The sequence below is a fragment of the Grammomys surdaster genome, unplaced genomic scaffold (genome assembly GCF_004785775.1).
Source record: "Grammomys surdaster isolate TR1022 unplaced genomic scaffold, NIH_TR_1.0 125504, whole genome shotgun sequence".
Classification (NCBI taxonomy): Eukaryota; Metazoa; Chordata; class Mammalia; order Rodentia; family Muridae; genus Grammomys; species Grammomys surdaster.
In genome coordinates, this window is record NW_021620360.1 from 1142663 (window position 1) to 1166872 (window position 24210).

General features: G+C 48.3%; 2 protein-coding genes across 2 annotated transcripts in view; both read left to right on the forward strand.

Annotated features, from left to right (window-relative positions):
• Positions 1-5057: 5057 nt before the first annotated feature.
• On the forward strand, positions 5058-11086 carry Mucl3 (mucin like 3). Its single transcript, XM_028786365.1, has 3 exons — positions 5058-5139; positions 9284-10575; positions 10940-11086. Exons 1-3 carry the CDS (start codon positions 5058-5060, stop codon positions 11084-11086), a joined length of 1521 nt encoding a protein of 506 aa, XP_028642198.1.
• An 11124-nt stretch (positions 11087-22210) lies between these two features.
• Positions 22211-24210, forward strand: part of Muc21 (mucin 21, cell surface associated) — a 2276-nt gene continuing 276 nt past the window's right edge. The window contains 3 exon segments of the mRNA XM_028786420.1: positions 22211-22241; positions 23772-23816; positions 23819-24210. The exon segment at positions 23819-24210 is cut by the window's right edge and continues 276 nt beyond it. Coding sequence (XP_028642253.1) covers positions 22211-22241; positions 23772-23816; positions 23819-24210 — 468 coding nt within the window.

The following is a 24210-nucleotide window of genomic DNA, read 5'->3' on the forward strand; positions in this document are numbered from 1 at the left end:
ATGTGAAGCACACACATGTGAAGCATATACATATGAAGGGCATACATGTGAAGCACGCATATGTGAAGCACACACATGTGAAGCACATACATGTGAACCAAGCACATGTGAGGCACATACATATGAAGCACATACATGTGAAGCACATACATGTGAAGCACACACATGTGAAGCACATACATGTGAAGCATATACATATGAAGGACATACATGTGAAGCAAGCACATGTGAAGCACACACATGTGAAGCACACACATGCAAAGCACATGCATGTGAAGCAAGCACATATGAAGCATACACATGTGAAGAATGAACATGTGAAGCACACACATGTGAAGCACATACATGTGAAGCACTAATAGTGCTGGGCAAGCAGTCTACTGTTAATCTCTACTCCTCTTGCTGAACCCTGGATCATCACAGGAGGCATGAGCATCCCATGGCAAGAGCCAAGAGCTGGATGGATGGCCCCAGGTCCCATGATCAACCCACCCTACCCATTTTTTTTTTATCTCTCAGACTTGCCAGTTCTGAGGGAGATGAGTTTGGGGTGCAGCTGTAACCCCTTACATTGCCACCATTAGGCTGCCGGCCAGCAATGCTCACGAGGTGTAGGGCTAAAATGGCTGAGAGCTACTTCCTCTTTGTCCCCAAATGGCTCCTTCCCAGGCTCCTGTGTCTCACTCACCCTCAGTGGGACCACTTTCAACAGATGGCTTCTTGGGGTCGGAGGTTTTCCTGACTCACAGAATAGTGGGAAGTGAGCTGTCAATCACCAAGTGGGACTGACCCTACCTCTAGTCCCATACTGCGGGAAGGAACCTGATGTCTGTGAGCATCTTTTCCTCATGCATAGAGGGAAGGCTCAGGGCACACTCGTGTCTAGTGCTACCGGATCCCTCAACCAACTCTTGTGACCCAGTTTGAGGTAGAAATCCCAAAAGGGGAGAGAAAAAAAACCACAGAAGTGGGGCTGCTTAAAGCTATGAGGAGTGTAGCTTACACAGGTACAGTCAGCTGTCAGCCACAGGATCTCCATCTTGTGAGGACAGATCTCTTTATCTGTGCCATACACTGTCCTGGGTGGGCAAAGGAAGACTTGGAAAAAAATCCCCACAATCCTTGAGAACCAGCTCTCCTTTCTCTCACCTGCAGCAGCAAAGGCAGAAATGCCAATGGCAGTGGGTACTGTGGTGGCAGTGGTAGCCATGACGGTTGCCACAGTAGCAGCAGTTGACACAGCTTGTGTGTCAGTGTGGAGATGCTGACTCAACAGACATCTTTCAAGTTATCCCGGTAGCGGTTGCAGTCACGCCTGGCATCACAGGTGACTGGTCCCATCCCCAAACTCCCTCAACCTGTATCTCTTGTAGACCTGGTATCTAGGGTGGCAGTGGCTATCGTTGCCAACCTGAGGAAGGAACAATGGTCATTTTTACTGGCCCAGCCAGCTCCAGCTAGCTGAAGAAGGCAAAGGAAAACAAACAATATGAGACAGAAAAACAAACAAAGAGGAGTTGGTTCTTAGCTCAGCCATAGGTGCGGTTCTTAGCAAGCACAAAGTCCTGGGTTCAGTTCCCAGTGTGAGGCAGTGGGACAGTGGGGTGATGACCCACGACCAGAAGATACTCTTTGGGGATGATAGGACCATCTCTATTCTGTCGCAGAGGGGTCCATTAGTACCTTTTATCCCTCACCCTCAAATCCCTTCTTCCCTAAATATCAACCAAGCTCTTTAGCCCACACTTCCTGCTGAAGGAGCCCCTTTCTTCTGCTGCACGCTAATCACCCAGGATTGCCTCCCACACAACTTCCTCCCTTCATGGGAGGTGAGGATGCCCCACCTGCTCTCTGATGTCCTTTGGGCCACTCCAGAAGGGTGATGGGCAGTCCTCTTCCACTGGTCTCCCAGGTTCTGTAGGCTTCATGGCTAAGCAGACACTGATCAAAGTCTGGTCTCTGCTTCTCACCTGGTGTAACTTGGGCAAGTCCCAGGTACCAGGCTCTCCTGCCCTCATCTGGAAAAGAACAAACTGGGATTGTTAACCTCCTCTGTTCTCACTGGTGAGATGTCTTAATACACACATAGGTTCAGCCACCAGAGGTCAGGGGGACCCTGTGACTGGCAACCTCTGCCTCCAGCACAGAGAAAACCACCTCTTGTGTCTGTTAAGACTTCATCTTGGGCCAGGCATAGTGGTATATGCCCATTATCCCAGCACATGGGAGGGGCACAAGGAAAGGTCATAGCTCAAGGTCATCCTCAGCTACATAGCAAAATCAAATTCAGTTTGGAGTACAGGACATCTTGTTTTAAAACAGAGAGAGAGAAAAAAACAGAGAGACAGACATAGAGTCAGACAGACAGAGAGACAGGAAGAGAGAGATAGAGACAAGAGACAGAGCTAGACAGATGCACAGACGATGAAATTTAGCCCAAGTAAAATAAAACAAAACACTAAGAAAATAAATTAAGGATAGGGCTGGAGAGGTTGAGAACGCTACCTGTTCCCCAAAAGGACCAGAGTTTAATTCCCAGCACCCACATCTGTAACTCCTGTTCCAGGGCTCAAACTCTCCATTCTGGCCTCTGCTGGAACTGCACAAAGGTGGTGCACAGACACACATTCAGGCAAAGAACCCATATGCGTTAAAAAAAAAAACCTGAAAAGAACAATAGTGAGCTATTTTTAAAAACTGAGAGGCTACCAGCCTCCACTTGTCCCAGGTTCCTTCTCTCTAGACATCTGAGTCTTCTGTGAGTGTGCCGAAAAGTGGGAAGAGGGTGTTTGTTTAAAAGTACTGGTTGAAGCTTATTCCAAGAGATCCTTAACCTCAGCACTACTGACGGACGCATCAGGCTGATGGTTCTCCAACTCAGAAGGTGTTCCAAATTATACAGACAGACAGCAGCGTCTCCAGCCTCTTCCTGAAGCACACATTGGTACTCTGGGCCAAGAATTGGCCATATCTCCCCTGGGGAGGCAAAACTGCCCCTCCCTGCAGAGAATCAGTGTCTTTGGGACTAGGGACCCTAGAGGAAAGGTGGTCTAGAAGATGAGTAGAAAAGAAGGTTGTTGGGCTGGAGAGATTGTTGGGCTCGAAGGTTAAGAGCACTGACTGCTCTTCCAGAGGTCCTGAGTTCAATTCCCAGCAACCACATGGTGGCTCACAACCATCTGTCACGGGATCCGATGCTCTCCTCTGGTGTGTCTGAAGACAGAAACAGTGTACTCTCATACATAAAATAAATAAATAAATACTTAGGGAAAAAAAAGGTCGTCAGTTACTCTCAAGCCCAGATGGAGCCTGCCTCAGTTTCCTCATCCTGCAGGCTGCGCTGTCTACATCCTGCCCGTTCTGAGCCATCAATCTTCTGAGCCATCAGTCTTCCGCCCAGCTGTGGAGGCTCATTAATCTCCCATTAATTGAGCTAATGGGCAGTTGGTCCTCTCCTCTTCCTGATCCAGCCCTGCCTAAGGGCGTAGGCACTTGTCAGGACAGACTGTGAGTCCTTGTGCTTCCCCGTTGCCATGGCTCCTGCATTCCCTGAGGATCTCCTCATCCCCTCTGCTACCCAGTTCCCTCAGGAAACAGCAGCCCTCCTTCCAACCCACCCAGGAGACTCACATTTCTTAGGGTGTTGGGGTGTGAGCCCATGGCCTTGTGCATGTTAGTCATGTCCCCGACCCTGGCAAAGGACCACTAATCAACTCTCTACTGTCCCAGATACTGGGGCTATGGTTGTGAGGGGGACAAAGATTGCATAGGGGTCTAAATTCTATAGGAGGCCAGATTCTATAGGAGGTCCACATTCTATAGGAGGTCTACATTCTATAGGAGGTCTGTATTCTATAAGGGTCCACATTCTATAGGGAGTGTTCACAGTGTAGGAGGCCTTCAAGTAAACCAGTTTTAGGGAGGGGAGGGGGCTCCTCTCTCCAAGATCTTCAGTGGAACTGGTGTTCAAGTGGGTGAAATCTCAGGTGAGGGTTCAAAGCAGATATGGAGGTAATTCCCCCTTGAGTCCCACAACTGAGACCTTCCAATGAAAATGGAAGACAGAGCTTCTAGACACGTTCTATGGGGGTCTACATTCTATAGGAGCTCCACATTCTATAGGGAGTCCACATTCTATAGGGGATCCACATTCTATAGGGGGTCCACGTTCTATAGGAGCTCCACATTCTATAGGGGTTCAATTCTATAAGAGCTCCACATTCTATAGGGGGTCCACATTCTATAGGACCCATTCTATAGAACTCCACATTCTATAGGGGGTCCACATTCTATAGGGGGTCCACATTCTATAGGACTCTGCATTCTGTAGGAGTCCGCATTCTCAGCAGGGGGAGATGCAGCTTTGAGATCGAGGCAGCTGCTACACTGGGATGGTAGGGGAGGGAAAGAAAGGACAAATGTCCAATAGACTGGACATGTGATGTCAGTCCCAGGGTTCCCTGGCTGTCTTGTCCCTGTCACAGCCTCAGCTGCCCCCACAGCCTATCCTACCACCTTATACATCTGAAAGCACCTGTCGGTGTGCAGCGGGCCCCGTGAGGGCTGCCTCAGTCCCTGCCCTTTCACCTGGTCCTGGGGACAGCTCCACCCAGGGCAGAAAGTGTGACCATGTGTGAGTAAGGGGCGTGGAGCTGCCTGACGCCAGAGACACAGGAGGGTGAGTGTACACCTCCTCCCAGAGCCCAGACCTGTCCAGCGCTCTGTCCAATCCTTCTAGAACATGGACATTGGCTCAGAGCCTGCAGGCCACCCAGTACTAGCCCTTTCTTTTTCAGGGCTGGATCAGGAGGCTGGTCAGGTACCCCACCCAGATCCTTTCCATGTCCCCAGATCCCACCCCTTTGGTGGAACCCAGGTACCTAGCTCCATGACATACCTGTGGTCTCCCATTATCAGGGTGCCCCTGCAGGGTGGGGCAGTTCCATTTGCTTAAGGCTTAGTTCAGAGTAACCCCAGCCCCCGTGACGTCAAATCTGACCCCTTATAAGATGAAGGGTCCCTGGCCTGTGGTCTCTTAGCAGCCTCCCAGCTCTGACATGGCTCAGCTGACCAGTAGCCTCTATTCTACTTTTGGCTTCTTCATGTGCCTCCTCTTCCTTCCGGCGTCTTGGGAGGCAGGTAGGTAAAGGGGGTCATTGTTATATTGGGGGGGAGCTACAAATCATGAAGGGTATTGATCAGTATTGATCGGCCTGGATGACCACTCACAGAAAATGAAGCAGGAGTGATGGATGGCCGTGAAGGGTTGCCCCGTGTATTCATGACATACAAGAGAGGAATCTTGATCTTGCTCTGTTTCTTTTGAGACAAGGTCTGAGGGGGTATACCTGCCCAGAGCTTCAAGCTTGCATAAAGACACCGTGTAGGCTGTTGGCTCTAGGGAGCAGGGGAAGGGGCTAGCACATGCCGGGTACTTACTACAGGTCAGGAGCTCACTGATGCTCATCTCCCATCATTGCCTTAACATCCCACAGAGGGTCACGGGTATCCATCTTCCAGTGAAGGAGTTATACTCGGAGAGGTAGAGAGAGCACACCCAAAGTCACACAGCTGAAAGGGGCAAGCTCCGTGGGACAAGTGCATGGGTGGGCTTCAGAAGGCTCTTTGCGGACCTGTCTCCTCCATTTGACTCAGCCAACTTTCTCACTCGCCAATGATAAGGCAGGAAAGATGCTGCCTGCCAGTGCTGGCAACTGGGGTGCTCGGCACCAGGCATGGTTCTGGGGGCTTTGCCCAGGCTTATTCATTTAGCCCTTGTGGCACCCCAACGAGGTGCTGTCCCTATCTGATAGGTTAGATAAGAAAAGTTTGCTGTGACAGATGCTAGTCGAGGAGGCGGCATTGCTAAGCCGGTTCACTTAGTTAACAGACGGTGCTGAGACAGTGCCAGGGAGCAGAGATGCCAAAGGCAGGGGCACTGTGAGGGGGCCCGAGGCATCTACAGGGGAGTCTTCATCATGTAGACAAAAAAGCAGAGTTCCTACATCTCTAACAAATGTGAAATCCCAAACCAGAGATGGGAGGGGGCGGTAATTCTGGAAGCTTTTGGGGCACCGCAAGTGGCATATTCTTACAGTAAGGTTCAGCTAGGGGTGAGGTAGAGGCTCCTACCCTGAGCTCAGGGTCTCACTGGGGTCCCGTGGAATGGCAGAGCAGGAGCTAAGACTCTTTCAGTGCCTCTGACAGCCCTCTACAAGGGACTCTGTTGGCATCCTGACCTGATGTCCATGCTCCTACCCAGAGAACTGGGGCTAGTCTCAGCTTCCCCACCTCTGAGCTTACCTGCTCCTCTGTCCCTGTGCCAGCGGAGGTCCACCTGGTGTCAAGCAGCTACACAAGCAGAACAGAACTGTAGGGGCGCAGGGGAGAAAGCTCCTGCATTAGGACAGGGAAGAAAGTTCATAGTCACCTGGAAATTTGCATCAGGACAGAAGGCAGGATGCAGCAGTAGTAAGGGGTGTGGTCAGGGAGGGCTCTTGGAGCAACACAGGGGCAGAGGCAGGGGCATGATGCAGGGAGAAGATGCAGGCAGGGTATACAGGTACATCTGAGTGAGATGGTAACATGTGAGGAAGACGGAGAATGGGCACATGTCTGGGTTCAGCACAGAGAGAAGTCAAGAGAGGGAGAGGTCACCCAGGATGGGTGAAAGCCCCTGGAACATTGTCCTGGTATGGCTCCGTGTCTGTCCATGATACCTGTTCATTCCCGGACGCAGGTAGGTGCAGAGCTCCAGAGCCTGCACACAGCATTAAATCATGACAAGGAAGCTCAGACAGGGGCTAGGGATGTAGCTACAGAGGCACAGTTCTTGCCAAGTGTGCTTGAAGCTTCCAGCACCGTGGTGGTGCACAACTGTGGTCCTAACACCAGGGAGGTAGTTGCAGGAGGAGCAAAAGTTCAAGGTCGGGCTGGAGAGATGGCTCAGTGGTTAAGAGCATTGACTGCTCTTCCAGAGGTCCTGAGTTCAATTCCCAGCAACCACATCGTGGCTCACAACCATCTGTAATGGGATTCAATGTCTTCTTCTGATGTGTCTGAAAACAGCTACAGTGTACTCATATACATAAAATAAATAAATTTTTTTTAAAAAGTTCAAGGCCACCCTGGTTTATATAGCAACTTCAGGTCCATCCTGGGCTCTGTGAGAACTAATTTATCAATTAGTTAATAATAATAAAAAAAGGCAATTGGCATCCAACCTAGGTTTGGTGCCCAGCCATCTTCCTTCTGCTTGTTCATCTTGGGACATCACTTAGTTAACACAGGAGATGTCATTCCTGGCTCTTCCAACCTTGGGAGTCATATATATATATATAGTTTGTTTTCTTTCTTCTTCTTCTTAATGTGCATAGTGGAAGACAGCGAGCATTCTAAAGTCTTTTCTGTGTTTTTTTGTTTGTTTGTTTGTTTGTTTTTGAGACAAGGTTTCTCTGTGTAGCCCTGGCTGTCCTGGAACTCACTCTGTAGACCAGGCTGGCCTCGAACTCAGAAATCCGCCTGCCTCTGCCTCCCAAGTGCTGGGATTAAAGGGATGTGCCAGCACCACCCGGCCCTCTAAAGTCTTTTCAACCATCTCAAATTACTGTTTCTTCTAACCCAACTTCCACCCACTAAAGGTTCCATCACCTCCCGGCAGTGCCAAGTTGGGGATTAAGCATTTAACTCCTTTGCGGGCAGTCTAGATCTACACTCTGGCACCTGGACAATGGTGCTCCCAACAACTGACAGGAAACTGCTGTCCAGGGAAGAGGAGAATGGAGTGACAGAGAACCTTTCCCCGGCACCTGAAAATTCATTTCCCACTGGGGCACGGGTTTCTCTATTCTCCTCAAGCTCTTGTCTGTTTCTCCCATGGTTCTCTCTAGGACTGAGTTCCCAGCCCCGTTCTCATCAGTGGAAAGGTGGGTGGGTCTCGGTTTCCCATGACTGGTAATGGGTCCAGATTCTGGGTGCCACCTTGAGCCGACAGTGCTGACAGTCTGAGTTACAAGTCTCTAATCCCTGGCAACCTCTCGGCTCTCATTCTTCAGGACAAATTCGGAAACGCATCTTCTGTCTTAATCCAGGTGTTTTTTCTTTCATTGAATTAAGGCCCATATCTGTCCACTGATAAGGGTGTTTTCCTTCACACCCTGTCCCTAAACAGAACCTCTCCCACAATCCAGCTGCCTGGCTCACCACTGTCAGGACCTGCAAGGTGAAATCCTTTTCTTTTCTTTTCTTTTCTTTTCTTTTCTTTTCTTTTCTTTTCTTTTCTTTTCTTTCTTTCTTTCTTTCTTTCTTTCTTTCTTTCTTTCTTTTTTCTTTCTTTTTTCTTTTTTTGGTTTTTCGAGACAGAGTTTCTCTGTGTAGCCCTGGCTGTGCTGGAACTCACTCTGTAGACCAGGCTGGCCTCGAACTCAGAAATCCACCTGCCTCTGCCTCCCAAGTGCTGGGATTAAAGGCGTGAGCCACCACCGCCCAGCGAGAGATCCTTTTCTATCAAAAGAAACCACCCTCATCTATTCCCAGATATGTCTACATAAAAGGGGACCCAGTGGGGTAGACGACACAGGCTGAACTACTGTACCCATCTCCCTCCACTCAGACCAAACTCCCCAACGCTCTTCTGTCTTATCCTCTTCCTATAACCTCTCTGTTTGAGAAGTTCCGCCAGGAGTTTGTCTTGGAGTTTCTCACATCGCGTAACGTTTGGGTCGGACCTGGGATGTCACAGAAAGACAAAAGGTTCTGATATGGATGCAGTTCCTCTCAGTTCTTCCAAGCAACGGGAGTTCTAGTCTATGAGTTTATAAACCCTAAAGGAACGCCCCAAAACAGAACACCAGTCAACCCTGGCTCTGAAAAACTTCTAGTTGGATAGGTGTGATCGGTGATTAGAAGGTGAGAGTAAAGATGGGTTTTGATTGACAGTGTGTCAGCCAATGGAAGAACTGCAGGAGTCTAAGCTCTGCCCACAGGAGACTGTATTGACCAATGAGAGATGACTCTAGATCTTACCATCTTAGAACCAGGAAAGATGCCAGAAGACTGAGAGGAAATTTGAGGAATGGATGTGGGAAGGAGAGAGGCTACTTTTTTTTTCCCCTGAAGGTACAGTTTTAGCAAAATTTTAGCAGCTAGAGAGAAGAATGAGGTTAAACAGTGTTTTATTTTAGTGAGCCTTCCTGAGGAGACAGCTGTGCATCCAGGGATGCCTAGTACAAATGCAGGCAAGAAATTAGGGAAGTTTCTTATCTCTTTCTCTCTCTCCCCACAGGTGCTAACACATTTCAAGAGCTTCAAAAGACTGGTGAGCCTTCAAAATTCGATCACTTACTCCCTGTTACACCGGGTCTTACTCACAGAGCCCCTTCTGACCACAAAAACGCAGGGCAACATCCTCCAGACCTCCCCGAGTCTACAGCAACCCAGAAGCCCAAAAAACAGTGCGACACCGCACGCCGTGTCAAACCAGTGCACAAACCTATAGACAACGCCAAAGCCGCAGATTCCAGAAACACTGTTGTCCGTCATGAAACGCCTCCGGCTTCGGGAAAGAATCTCAGCAGCCAAGGAAAACACCCAATGCCCCGGAATGAACGCTCGGCTGATGACTCCGGATCCAATAAATCAGAGAATAGGTCAGAGGGAAGACATTCGACCTCAGCACCCAGGAGAAGCACAACCTGTAGGTCTTCAACAAGACGAACCAGAGCAACGAGTAAATCAGGTACACCAGTGAGTCCCATCAAGACCAGCACCAGGTTGAGGACCACCTCACAGAAGCCCACGACTTCCCATGATTCAGAGCTCATTAGAAAAAGTTCTTCCCCAGTGAAGTCCACGGAAGCCCCAAGGACCTCCTACAAGACTCCAAAGACCCCAACGGCATCAGGAGCTGAACATCATACAACTACATTTGCGTCAGAAAAGTCTGTCCAGACAGCTACAGAACACGTCAAAGAGGCCACATCAGCTAGGGAGAAGACCACAAGATCCCAATCAACATCCACTGAGTATGAGGGAAAGACCGGGGCAGCTAATGAGAGTACCTCGCAAACCCAGGTGCATCCTATAGAACATCATACCACATCGGCTGGTGAAAATGTGACACAGATCTCAGCAAAGTCCACAAAACACCCAGAAGAGGCCACATCAACCACGGAGAAAGCCACAGAAGCCCCAGAGAGTCCCACAGTATTCCAGAGAAAAACCACAGTAGCCACTAAGACCGTAACAGCCGCAGAAACCCCAGAGAAAACATCAGTAATCTTGGAGACCACACGGCCGATCAAGGTCACAGAAGACAAGTCTGCTGTTCCCTCTCCTCATTCCCATAAAACCGAGACCACACACCAAGGGATCACCGGCTCTTTGACATCCAGAACGGACCTGAGACCCATCACTTCAGAAACTCACCACCCCCAACAGAGCACCCACAGCTTACCTGGAGGCCTCCACGCTGGTGGGGAGAGAGGGGAGAATAATTCGTTTCCTGCGTGGGCTATAGTTATTGTGATCCTCATGGCTGTGATTATTCTGCTGATTTTCCTTGGCCTGATCTTTTTGGTAAGGGCAGTGGGGATTGGGGGAGGGGCAGGGAGAGACAAGAGTTGAGGATTGAAGAATGATTAGCAGTTAGAATAATTAGCTGGCATGGAATATGGGTCTGAGAGAGAAATTTTGGGAGTTAGTAATAGTCTTGGGCATGGAGGTGGTGATATAAAGACAAGGAGACCAGGGTAGAAGTGGGTTGTAGTTGGAATCTGGGACTCTGTAATTGATTCAGGCTTGGAATATGGACCAAAGCTTGGATAGAATCTTGGAAAAGGAGAAGAAGGACAAAGGCACAGGATTAGGGAGAAAAGCCCTGAGGGTAGTTGAGAAAATGGAACCGCTGGCAGTGGTCTTACTGCTCTCTCTGTCACCTCAGGTCTCCTGTGCATCACGAGCACGCCATGTACTGACCCAGAACCCAGAGGATGCCGAGCTCGAGGACAGAGGGGGCCGCAATTCCTACCCAGTCTACCTGATGGAGCAGCAGAATTTGAAACCAAACCAGATCCCTTCTCCACCGTGACCGCAAGACCTGCATCCCCAGATCTTCCAGGCTTTGCCCCTTTCCTGGAAGATGAATTAGACTCCAAGTTCCTGGACTTAGAAAGAGCAGCAAAAACTGACAGACAAAAGCTGTAGCCCCCGTCGGCCATGTTCTTAACTGACTCGCTGAGGAACAAGGCTGAAAGGGCGACAGACGAACATTTGGAGAAGAAAGAAGAATGAAGAATGCAAGTGCTCTCCATAGAAAGTGGTGTAAGAATAACATTGACAGACAGCAGGGGCGGGACCAGTACAGGAGAGGGCGTGGCTTAGTGAGGTATAGGCACCGCCAAAGACAGCATTCCAAGAGTGAAATAGGACCCTGGAAGGCAGGTGTCCAGGTTTAAAAACTGATTTATAGTAACTCTGTCCACCCCCACCTAAGATGCACAGACTTCTGAATTCCAGAGATACTAGATATGTTCAAATTGTTTTTAGTTTTTAAAAAGGGCCCCTAAATAAAGATTGAAAAGTATTTTCTTTTCTACTTTCTCCACTGCCTGGAGAGAGAGAGAAAGAGATCGCACCCCTACCCTGCAAAAGATTACAAACTCCTTCACCCCACGCACGGCGCTTCCCTTTTCCTCGCAAAACCCTTGGTTTTCCTGGATGTCTGTGGTGGGTTTTCTGTTCGTGGGTGGGTACACACAGGAGTTTATGTTTGCCTGCAGTCTCATCCTCTAAGCGTCATCCCCAGCCTTCCCTGATGGTGCATATACTTAGCACTTGGCATTTCTCCATCTTTCATCGAAAGCGCATGCTGGCTTCAACTTTCGGGAGTCACCGTCGTCACCCAACCCATCCCTTCTCCTCACTCTCCACCACGCTCTGACTTTCCTTCCCACAAGAAGTTCATCTCGGTGTGCTTGGGGGAATTTTCCTTCCAACTCATCCTGTTCCTTTTACCTGGTACTCAAGGTGGGGAACGGTGGGAGAGGAATAGAGGACAGGCGCCCTCTGCTGGGCTTCTGTAATAAAGCATGATGTATTTCTAAAGTGTGGACTGTGTGAACTCTCAGGGAACTGTCCCTGGCTGTGCCGTCTTATGGGTGACCCTGGACAGAAGAGTTTGGAAGGCAGGACTGGAGTTCTTTGAAGGGCCAGAGAGAGCAGACACAGAAATTCTATTGTTTCTAAAATGTCCGTTTCTGGGTTTAGGCAAAAGCTCAGATTGTGGATTTATTTGCATGGGGCCAAAATGAGGAGGGTGGGGAATTTGGGATTGATAAGAAAACTCTGTGTGTGTGTGTGTGTGTGTGTGTGTGTGTGTGTGTGTGCGCGCGCGCGCGCATGTGCCTACACATATGCAGTTGCCCACAGAAGTCAGTAGAGGGCATCAGATTCTTCCGGTGCTGGACTTACAGGTGGCCCTGAGCTACTTAGTATAGGTGCTAGAACCCAAACTCAGGTCTCTGAAGAGCAGTGCATGCTCTTAACTGTTGGGCCATCTCTCTGGTCCCATATGCCACATTATTAAACATCCATTAGCTGGGCGGTGGTGGCGCACGCCTTTAATCCCAGCACTTGGGAGGCAGAGGCAGGCGGATCTCTGAGTTCGAAGCCAGCCTGGTCTACAGAGTGAGTTCCAGGACAGCCAGGGCTATACAGAGAAACCCTGTCTGGAAAACAAAAACAAAAACAAAAACAACCCCCCCAAAAAAATCAAAACAAAATCCATTATATATAGTTTGTTGACATAAAAAAAACCCACATAGGACAATGTTCCCACCCGAGACACAAATGGAGGAACACTAGAAGACTTCCACCAGTCATCACAGGAAGTTCTGGGCAGACAGGAAGTGCTGTGCAGAGTACATAACCTGAATAATTAAATCAGTATTTCTAAGCATCCATGTCTCTCTGTTAAGATACCAAAACTATGAGTCCCACAGAACCTCGCCCATCACCCACAGAGAGTTGATGTCCACTGACCCTGGAGAAAGGTGCCTGAAAGGCATTCCAGTGTACCTCAGGCCTTCCAGCTAGACTCCAACCTTAACCAGGCAGCAGGGTCACTATTTGCCACTTTTTCTCTCCCCATTTGAAGAGATTAGGGAGTCCCTCAAGTTCCCTGCCCTGACATAGATGATCCTGAATTATCTGGTTGCTTCCTAACAGAAGGTCTCTCTGGATGTCCCATTGGGGGATAGGCTCTGCTGAGGGCAGGATAGAAGCCAGGCTTCAGAAAAGAGGTATCTCAGGGGCCGGAGGGACCCCAGACTTAGGTCCCTGGTGAAGTCCATTCCAGGCAGGGACTTCTGGGAGAAAAAGAGAAGGGTGTGTGCTTTTCAGTTGTCTGAGCCGGTGTGACTCAGCATAGCAGTCCGCACTGAGTACCCTGGGAGGGATGCTAAAGCCCTTACCCCACCCCCGACCCTGAATTCCTCTAACTAGACAACAATAACAACAGTAACAATAACAACAACAACCTTTCCTCTAGAGTCTAACCATCCAACTGAGTGGGGCTCCCCTAGGAACTCTTGCCTCTCTTCACTAATTATTACCCTGAAACCCACAGGGAAGTCCTTTAATCGGGCTGGGCCCAGTTGAATAGCTAATTGATGAGCAGGTCTGGAGGGAATGCACTCCATTTCTGCATGCCTGTGTCCTCGTGCCTCCTGGAGGTCACTGCAGGAACTCAAGTGCTCAAACCCAGAGGGCAGGTCCCAGAGCCTAGGCTGGTTATCAAAGTGCAGCTCTTCCTTCTGAGGCTCCACCTGGTGGGCGGATCTTGGATTTCTTTTTCAGAACAGAGCTGGGTCTGGGCTCCCTTCTTCCAGCATGAGATTTACTAGGTCCGTTTTCTGCCTTGATCACAGATGGGACAGCCTGGATTTCTCTCCCACAGCCAAGCCAAATGCATAAAACTACTCATTCTCGGGGCTGTGTTTCCATGGATACTGGTCAATCTTCCCATCACACTAGGGATTCCTCCTTCCCTAAACCTCTAAAACTGCCCAAGTCTCTATCTACAGGGCCTTTGTAAGACCATAGACCACTTGTGATCACCTTGTTCACTGCCATGGTGTCCTTGCCTTCCACATCCTCCACGATAACCTTGGCACTCCCCCGCCACGCTTCTGCTACACGATGTGAGACCACACAACATATTCCATCTCAACCACATCTTCCACCACAATGTCTGTCCCAATGACGGTCTTCAGCGCACTTCCTGAGGCCACTATTATCTCTGAAAGAACCATAGGGTCCCCACCACTCTCGATACCGCCATTTTCTCCTCTGCAGCATCTGTTCCAGTTCAGGCTCTGAGGCTACTAAAGCTTTTTACTAGAGACCCTGGACAATGGCAGTGTCCTCCACAGAAACTAGGCCACTATCGCTTCTGTTACCGTGACTCCTGGAAGAGACTCCATGCATAATCTCAACAGCTCCAAATACCTCTAGCCCGGGCATAGCCCTATGGTAGCATCACCAACCTCGTCCTCAGATCAGAAGGACCAGACAGTCAGTTCTTCCGCTAACTGAATACCTTTCCCAAAGACAGTATGGTTTCCCATATAATAGGGCCAGTATCAATAAGCAAACTGTATTTAGTCAGGGTTCTCTAGAGTCACAGAATGCATGACATATCTCTCGATATATTAAGGGAATCTGTTGGGATGATTTACAGTCTGCAATCCAGCTAACCCAACAATGGGCAGCTGTGATTGGGAAATTCAAGAATCTAGTAGTTGCTCAGTCCCATGAGCTACTCTTCATTCAGCTGCTCTTCTGTATAAGCTAGAATCCTGAAGACGTAGGTGCCAACAGATGTGCTGGCAAGTAAGTGCAAGCAGGTGAAGAGAGCCTTCCTTTTTCCAGTGTCCTTATGTGGGTCTCCAGCAGAAGGTATGGCCTTAATTAAAGGTGTGTACCACTATGTTGGGGCCTAAGCTGTTCTTTACTTGGAACTTGCTCTGTCCCAGGCCAGCCTTGAACTCAGAGATCTGCTTGCCTCTGTCTTCTGGGATTAAAGGCATGTCTAGGCCTAAGCTTTTCATGGCCACTATGGCTCAAGATCGGGATCAAAAGCCTTTGTCTTTCAGCCTCAAGATCTGGATCACAGGTGTGCCCTCCATGTCTGGATTGTAGTTCATTCCACATGTAGACAACTGGGAATAGGCACCAAACATACACCCCACAAACAGGGTCAGAGCAGCTGGATAGTTCACCCCTGTCCCACAGTTCTCTAGTTTTAGTTGCTATGCATGTTGTAGGACTGAGTTTCTGCTCGGTAAGTGAGCACGTGTGGAAAAAGAGAAAAAGCACCATTTTAGTATCCAAATAAATTTTTGGTGACATTTATATAAGATTCATTTTTTTTTACAAGTTTTTATTACGTCCATTTACTGACTGCAGGAGATGGGTTGCACGCATGCCATGGCTGGTACACAGAGGTTGGAGGAAAACTTGGAGAAGTGCATTCTTTCCTTTTACCATGTGAGTCCTAGGGGTTAAACTCCGACCCACGGGCTCGGCAGCTGGAGCCTTTGCCCACTGAGCTGTCTTGCATGCTCTAGAGTGAACAGCACTGTGCTTCAGGTAGGTGCAGCTCTAGACTGTGACATAGACTCGGTTGCCTTCAGAACCACACAGCCTCACGTAGTAGGCCTACTTTCTAGTTCCTGTATCGACTTCCCTCCATGATTGGCTGTAACCTGAAGTTGTAAACCGAATAAACTCTTTCCTCACCTAAGTTGCTTTTGGTCAGGGTGTTTTATCGTAGCAACAGAATGAAACCATACTACTTAACGGAGCAGAGGGTCTTCTCTGAAAATATCCTGAAGGAAAGGAGATGGCTGGTAAATTTCAAGGGAACGTGGAGTTGGCAGGAGAGCAAACAGTGCTCAAGGTAAAAGGGAAACAGCCGGCCATGGTGACGCACACCTATAAAGCTAGCACCCACAGGGCTGCAGCTGGAGGGACAGGAATTTGAGAGCAGCCTGGGCTACATGGAGTGACCCTAGATAGACAAACAAGCCCAGGTTGACATAAAACACTAAAGAAGAACAAGGAAGCAAAAAGAAACCCAGAGAATTTGAGCTGAAGTTATTTCAACCTTCGTGGACCAGTCCAGGTGACCTGTCCAGGAGTGGGTCCTCACTTAAATCTAGAACCCTCCCTGTAAATATAAACCAAAATGAAATTCATCCCTCCTAGAAGGAAATACAAGTAAAATTGCCTGCCTCTTGGCATGGTACAAGGAAGAATAAGGTACATGTGCCTTGAGAAACAAACAGTAAACCCAACAGTATTTAATATGACTTTCAGCTAGAGTCACACACTGAAGGTCACTCGAAAGACCTCAGTCCCATGACACTGGAGGCTTGGACTCGAGAGATCTTATTTAAAAGACTTGGAATTTGTTTATTAATTGTTATTTATTTCTTTGAAAAAGGGTCTCACGCCGGGCGGTGGTGGTGCATGCCTTTAATCCCAACACTTGGGAGGCAGAAGCAGGTGGATTTCTGAGTTCGAGGCCAGCCTGGTCTACAGAGTGAGTTCCAGGCCAGCCAGGGCTATACAGAAAAACCCTGTCTCAAAAAAAAAAAAAAAAAAGAAAGAAAGAAAAGAAAAAGGTTCTCACTAGGTAGCACTGGCTGGCCTGGAACTCACTACATGGACAAGGCTGATCTTAAACTCACAAAGACCTGCCTGTGTCTGCCTCCCAAGAGCCATGCCTGGTTCTCAGGTGACTTGGGCTAGGACCAAGGCCTCTCACCCCGCTGGCATGCTCTCAATATTCTGGTAGCACCAGGAATGTTCCCATTTCTACACATGCCCTCTTATGGTGCAGAAACTCAGTATTTATTTTTGTTTTATGTGTGTGTCTTGTCTGCAAATATATCATATGATTGAAGTACCCCAGGATCCAGATGAGGATACTGGGTCCCCTGGAACTGAAGTTGTAATTGTCTGTGTATAGAAGCCATCTTGTGGGTGTTGGGATCCTAACCTGGGTCCTTTGGAAGAACAGACAGTGTTCTTAATTTCTGAGTCATCTTAATTCCAGAGTCATTCCAGAGACAAGTTCAGTACCCAGTACCCACAGAGGTGACTTAGCCCCAAGGATCCAGTACCCTTTTCTACACCACCCCACACCAATAAATGCTATTCTTTTATACAGGGTCTCTCTTTGCAGTCCTGGCTGTCCTAGAACTTGGTTTGTAAAAGATGCTGGCTTTAAACTCACTGATATCCTCTTGCCTCTGCTTCCTGAGTGCTAGGATTAAAGATGCATACTACTGTGCCTGACATAAAATTGTTTTTTTTTTTTTAGAGGAGAAAATGGGACCGACCAGGTGTGGTGGTTCACGCCTTTACTCCCAGCATTCAGGAGGCAGAGGCAGGGGGATCTCTATAAATTCAAGGCTATCATGGTGGCTTTCAGGACAGCTAGGACTATATACACAAATGAGGTCCTTTCTCAAAACAAAACAAACCTCCTCAATCTTATAACCCAACTTAAAGAATCCTCAAATGGATATGCCTGTGTGTGCTTGGGAAAACACGTATGTGTTCTCTGAGGAAGGCCATTCCTTCAGCTTGGCTTTCAGATAACATCAACAGGTGATACTCTCAGGGAAATCCACACAGTGTCAGATATCTTAAATGCAAAAAGACAGTCAGGAGAGAAAGCCAAGGAGGAAACAGACAAAACCAAGCTGTCTCAGGTCCATAAAGACTATCACTGTTAGAAACATTAAATGGAGAATATGAAGTAAGTTTTTTTAAATAAATATTTTATTTATTTAATGTATGTAGCTGTCTTCAGATACACCAGAATTCCTTACAGATGGTTGTAAGCCACCATGTGGTTACTGGGAATTGAACTCAGGACCTCTAGGAAGAGCAGTCAGTGCTCTTAACCACTGAGCCATCTCTCCAGTCCCTAGAATATGAAGTAAATGAGTTTAAATGTGTGTCATGCCTTCATAGCCCCCCAAAACATTTGTGGTCAGCTTTAGGGTTTTTTTTTTAAGGGGTGGGGGTTAGATGTGTTTATTAAGATAAAGTTCCATGTAGCCTAGGTTAGCTTCGAACTTACTATGTAGCTGAGGCTGGTTTTGAACCCTGTATTCTCTGCTTCTCCCTCCCAAGTCCTAGTAGTCCAGGCACGTGCCATGACACCCAGTTAGAGTGAGCAAGTTGTCTGCCTCAGTTTCCCCTGTGTCTGCGTGCAGCTGTGTGACAATGCTCGGCTGATGGCACATAAGCCAGTAACACTGTCTCTCATGAAGGGGAAATAATAAAGTAGAATTAAAGCCGGGGCTGTAGCTCTGTGGTGGTGGTGGGTCTGCCTAGCATACCAAAGGCCCAGGGTTCTGGGCCACACAGACACAAAAGGAAAAAGCAATTGCTGGGTGTAATGGTGTATGTATGCCTAGCACTTGGGAGATTAAGGTGGGGATTGGGGTCTGTATTTTGAGGCCAACCTGTGCCATACTGCAAGCCCCCATCTCAGAAACCAAACTCCCAGACCACAGAAGACAGAATGAGAAAGTGCTTACGGCATTAGTGCGTGACCTGGAAGATGAGTCACGGGGATTCATAAAGTGTTCCAAGCTTCCTGCTTCGAGGACGATTAGAGATTAGTTTCATTTAGATTCTGATCAGTACATACGGTACGACTTTTGGAAAGTAGCTAAATCAAAACCTCTGAATTTGCATCCAAGATCTCCCTCCCCCTCCCCATTCCAGCTAAGTCTGGGTTGGGCTGGCAATGTCTGTTTCTTAGAGAGCTATCAGTTTTCGGCTGTAGAATAAGGGTTGCTGGAAGACTGGAACCTCACCTGATACTGCAGCCTCTTGCCTTAGACTCAGGAGTGGCCCAGCATGGCCACAATGGAGACCAAGTTCTGTGTCTTACGCAGCATGCCACATTCCTTCCTGTCTCAGATCCATTTGTTCCAAACTGCTTCACATCTCCAGATAGCTGCCAGCTTTCTCACAACGGCTCTTATTCACGAAGAATGTCCGCTCACCTGCACACTGACTGGCAGAAATGTTGCCTCTTGCATGAAACCTCTCCCCTCTCACAGGCTGACTGACCAGTGGCATTCCATCATCCTAGCATGTGGTACTCCTTCCCCATACCCCCCAAAACCCTCTGCTCATTTGGATCTGTCTGGTCACTCATTTAGCTGACCACATGTGCTCTGAGCTAGCAACATCCAAGTGTCCAGACCAAACTCAACACTCATAGAGGATTCAGACTGTTCCTCTTCCGTTAGACACAGACTTCCAAAGCAGAGCCTATGACCTACCCTGGTATATGCTATGGAGAGATGCCTTGTTTGGAAAGATGAGAAAGGTCCTAGGTGGGAAAGCTCTAATGGAGGGAACACCCATGGTTGAGAGTCAAAAGGCCTAAGGGGAGGTGACTGGCACTTTGAGAGGGATTGATGCTTTCCTCATGGTTGAGGCCTTCTTGGTCTGGAGAGAACACCTGCCATGACATCGCCCACCATGACATCATCTACCATGACATCATCTACCATGACATCATCTATCATGACATTGACCATCATGTTCCAATGAACAGCCTTCATCAGAGCCAAGCATTGGGGGCTGCCTGATCTTGGATTTTGAGCATCCTAAATTATGAGCTAAATATCAACCTCTCTCTCTCTCTTTTTTTTTTCTTCTAAAGCTTCAGGCATTCCCATGATTAATAGTAATTGTCAACTTGACACAGCCTAGCATCATCTGAGAGAAGTCTAGATGGAGGAATTACCTGGAGAATATTGGCCTACAGGCGTATCTGTAGGAGGCCATCATGATTGTTGATACAGAAGGGTCCAGCCCACTGTGGGCAGCACTATCCCTAGGCAGGTAGTTTTTCACTATATAAGAGCATGAGCTGGCAAGGGAGCCAGAGAGTGAGAGATAAAAACAGCCTCTCTCCTTAGTTTCTGCCCCCAGCCCCTTGCATCTCTTCTCTGACGTCCCTCAACGGTGGGCTGTGACCTGGAAGTGTAAGCCAAATAAATAAACCTTTCCCTCCCTAGGTTGCTTTTGGTCAGACTATTTTGTCGAAGCAACAGAGATCAAACTAAGACGAGCCCTTTGTGATAGCAACAGAAAATGGACACAGACAGAAGCCAAAGATGGCTCCACTGACCCTGGGTCTTCTCGCTTCCTCGGTTGATTCAGTGTGAGCCGATAAGTGTACCTCATGCCTACTATCCAGGCACCCGGATCCCTACCCACAGCTCCCTTTCGAGTCTCATGTTTTAGTTTTCTTTGGTGACGTAGGGTCCTGCCCTTCAGCTGAGCTCCTTGGGCCTTCTTCTCCACTAACGTCAAACCACAGAATTTCTTGACCAGGAAACAAGTGAGCTAGAACAGGTTTCTGACCCCATCTCTGCCTCAGGGGCGGGTCCCTTGCCTCTGACAATCTTGATCTTCTTCTTTTCCTTTTTCTCTTCCTGTTTCAACCCAGCACAGTGTGATCATGTCATTCTTTGTCTTAGTACCATCCCCTTGACCCCTAGGCCATTGCCTTCCCAGGCTCAATACTGTTTCCTTACATGCTCACACTTGGCAGCCTGTCAAGATAAGTGCCCAGCCTCTCCCTGGCCCACAGGAACCTATAAAGGTCTCAGCCGTACTTCAGTGATGAGAACAGGGTGACAGCCTAGTGCTGAGGACACTTGACATCTCAGGCATCTGACCACCACCTCCCCGGGTGCAAGCCCTTAGAAGAACCGAGCTCTTGGGAGCTCATCTTTACTTCCTCTTTCTCAAGAACTCCCTAGAACTTGACCACGTTTTGGGATCCAGGTATCTTTGCCTGCCAGCCACAGGGAGGCAGAGGAAGATGCAGAGGGGGAACAACCTCTGGTGCTGGCTGCTTTTGCAGTTCCTGCTTTTAGAAAGTGGTGAGTGATTTTTTTTATCTAAATGCGGATGGTCTGGCTGCTTCTGAGGAGGTGGGAGACGTTGGGACAAGCTCCCGTTCTTCCCAGAGAGAGCCATCATTCCCTCTCTTCAGGGGAATGGTGTATCATTGCCCAGGAGCCAGCAATGGACACCGTGATCTCTGGTCTCACATTGCTTACAACTTAAGTCATGGATCCACTTATTAAGCATGCTGCGTGGGACTGGCTTTCCCAGGCCTTGGTGTGTGTGGGTTAACCTGTGTGGTGTGGGATAGATGTTTAAATAGTGAGAAGGCTGGACTGTTTTTTAAGTGTCATTTCTCTCCTGTCTGTAACCCTAATTCCAAATCACCCTAAGTTGATCTTAGAGCAAGAAGAATGGGATCTAAAACTCTAGCTGGGGTAGCACAGGCTCATAATTCCAGCTACTGGGGAACCTGAGGTGGGAAGGTAGCAAGGCTTATCTGGGCTATGGAGCAAGTTTAACAGTAGCCTTGTTCATGTGGTAAGACTCTGTCTTGAGATAACATAGCATAGAATAAAACAAGAGGCCAGAGGTAGCTTGTGGGCAGAGTGCTTGCTCAGAACTTGGGAGGCCCTAGGTTTGGAATTCAGCAAAAGATTAAAAAAAAAAAAATTAAGCCGGGAAGTGGTAGTGCATGCCTTTAATCCCAGCACTTGGGAGGCAGAGGCAGGTGTATTTCTGAGTTTGAGGCCAGCCTGGTCTACAGAGTGAGTTCCAGGACAGCTAGGGCTACACAGAGAAACCCTGTCTCGGGAAAAAAAAAATCAAATGAAATAAAATGAAACAAATAGAGATGGGTGTGGTCCCTCATGCCTGAGGTCTCAGCAGCCAGCCAGCCAGAGCTACCCAGCAGGACTCTGTCTGAAAATTTTAAAAATGGGCAGAATATAATAAGTGATCTATTAGCAAGTTAATTTTAAAGACAACACTGATCATAAAATTAAAGGAAGGCTCTCTGTGTGAGGCGGTTGTAAAGGAGACACTGTCTCAAGTAGACGGGAAGAACCTTCTGGAGTCTACAAAAGAGCAAACAGTGAAGGCTCCAGTGGGTTTTAGCCTTATTGGGCTTCTTCCAGGAAACTTCCGATATGTTATGATAAAGGCTGGGCTACCTATTGTGTGTAAGAAACTCCCCAGTGCTTCTCAGCACTGGGACCTGTTATCTCAGTATGCAGGAAGCTGAGGCAGGAGGATCATGAGTAAGTTCAAAGACAACCTGGTACAGAGTGAGTCCTCTCAAAAACCTAAAAGCCTTGACTGTTTTTTACTTCGGTTCTGACACCAATGAACACTCCACGCTCTGCCTGCACAGAGGTGGGAAGTGGGAACCCTGGGGAAATTCATCAATTTGAATTAAAAATCAAGCCAACGAAAATTTACTTTATGTGTGTGGGCCTTTTGTCTGCATGCATATCCATATACCAGGTGTGTACAGAGCGGAACAGAGCAGAAGAGGGGTGTTGCAGGAAGTTGTAAGTTGCCCGATGTGAATGTTGGCAACCAAACTTGTGTCCCCTGAGAGCAGCAAGTACTTTTAACCACCAAGCCACCTTTCCAGTCCCTCCTCCAAACTATATTTTAATTCATTCATTTTATCCTTCAAGACATTCCCAGTCAAATCCACCCCTTTCGCTTGCCTGGTCCACTTTGGGTCAACCTTAGCTGCCCTGCAAGAAGGAACCAGGACCTGGAATTATGAGCCAAATAAAGCCTTCCTCCCTTAAGGTTGCTTTTGTTGAAGATTTTATAACAGCAATAGAATACAGTAGATATTTACTAACACACACACACAAACACACACACACAAACACGCACACACACATGCACACTCCCACATATATAAAACACTTATCTGGTTACCTGATAATTCTCCACACCCCCTCTCTGTCTGTCTGTTTCTCTCTGTGCATGCGTGTGTGTGTGTGTGTATGTGTGTGTATGCATGAACATCTGCACAGTCATGCTGAGGTTCAACTATAGGTCTTTGCCTGTGTTGGCAAATGCTTACCCCTAAGGTGGGGCCCAGCCCTCCAGTTCCTTTATGGTATTTTTTTAACTGAGATTTTTTTTAAAATATGAGAATATAGAATGTTTATCAGATAAACTCAGTCTTGCTTTTTGATATTATCATTGCTTTTATTTTGCTTAGCTTCTTGTGGGTTTTTGTTGTTGTTGTTTGTTTAGACATAGTCTGATGTAGGCTGGGCAGATGGCTCAGTAGTTTGGAACATGGGCTGCTCTTCACAGGACCAAAGATCCATTCTCAGAAGCCACATGGTGGCCAACAACCCTCTGTAACTCCAGATCCAGGGATTCCAACTCATTCTTCTGACCTCCATGGGCACAAGGAAACAGTCAATATCTCTAATTGTTGATTAGATAGATAACTGGTAATCCTGGTGTCCATGGAGCACTCAGGAGCACTGAACAAAATCACCCATGCAAGGAATTTGACAAAGGAGGAAGCAGAAAGCAATGATGTCAGTCTGCACAGGTTACCTTTCATGGTCTTTCTTTCTATTTTTTCTTTTCCCCTCCCTTTCTCCCTCTTACTCCAGCCCCTGCTCATGCTGGCCCAAAGGTTTTCAATTTATTTATTATATGTAAATACACTGTCACTGTCTTCAAACACCCACATAAGGACATCAGGTCCCATCACAGATGGTTGTGAGCCACCACGTGGTTCCTGGGAATTGAACTCAGGACCTGCTAACCACTGAGCCATCTCTCCAGCCCTCACGGTCTTTCTTATTCAGAAAAAACTTCTGTTATATCACAGGATATGTCCACACTAACACCATCACATCCTTAACTCCTAAATCAACAACGACCAGCATACCCTCAGCCTCTTCACCCACCACAGCCTCCACTGGGACCGGCACAGCCTCTACACCCACCACAGCCTCCACTGGGACAGGCGCAGCCTCTACACCCACCACAGCCTCCACTGGGACCGGCGCAGCCTCTACACCCACCACAGCCTCCACTGGGTTTGGCGCAGCCTCTACACCCACCACAGCCTCCACTGGGTCTGGCGCAGCCTCTACACCCACCACAGCCTCCACTGGGTCTGGCGCAGCCTCTACACCCACCACAGCCTCCACTGGGTCTGGCGCAGCCTCTACACCCACCACAGCCTCCACTGGGACTGGCGCAGCCTCTACACCCACCACAGCCTCCACTGGGTCTGGCGCA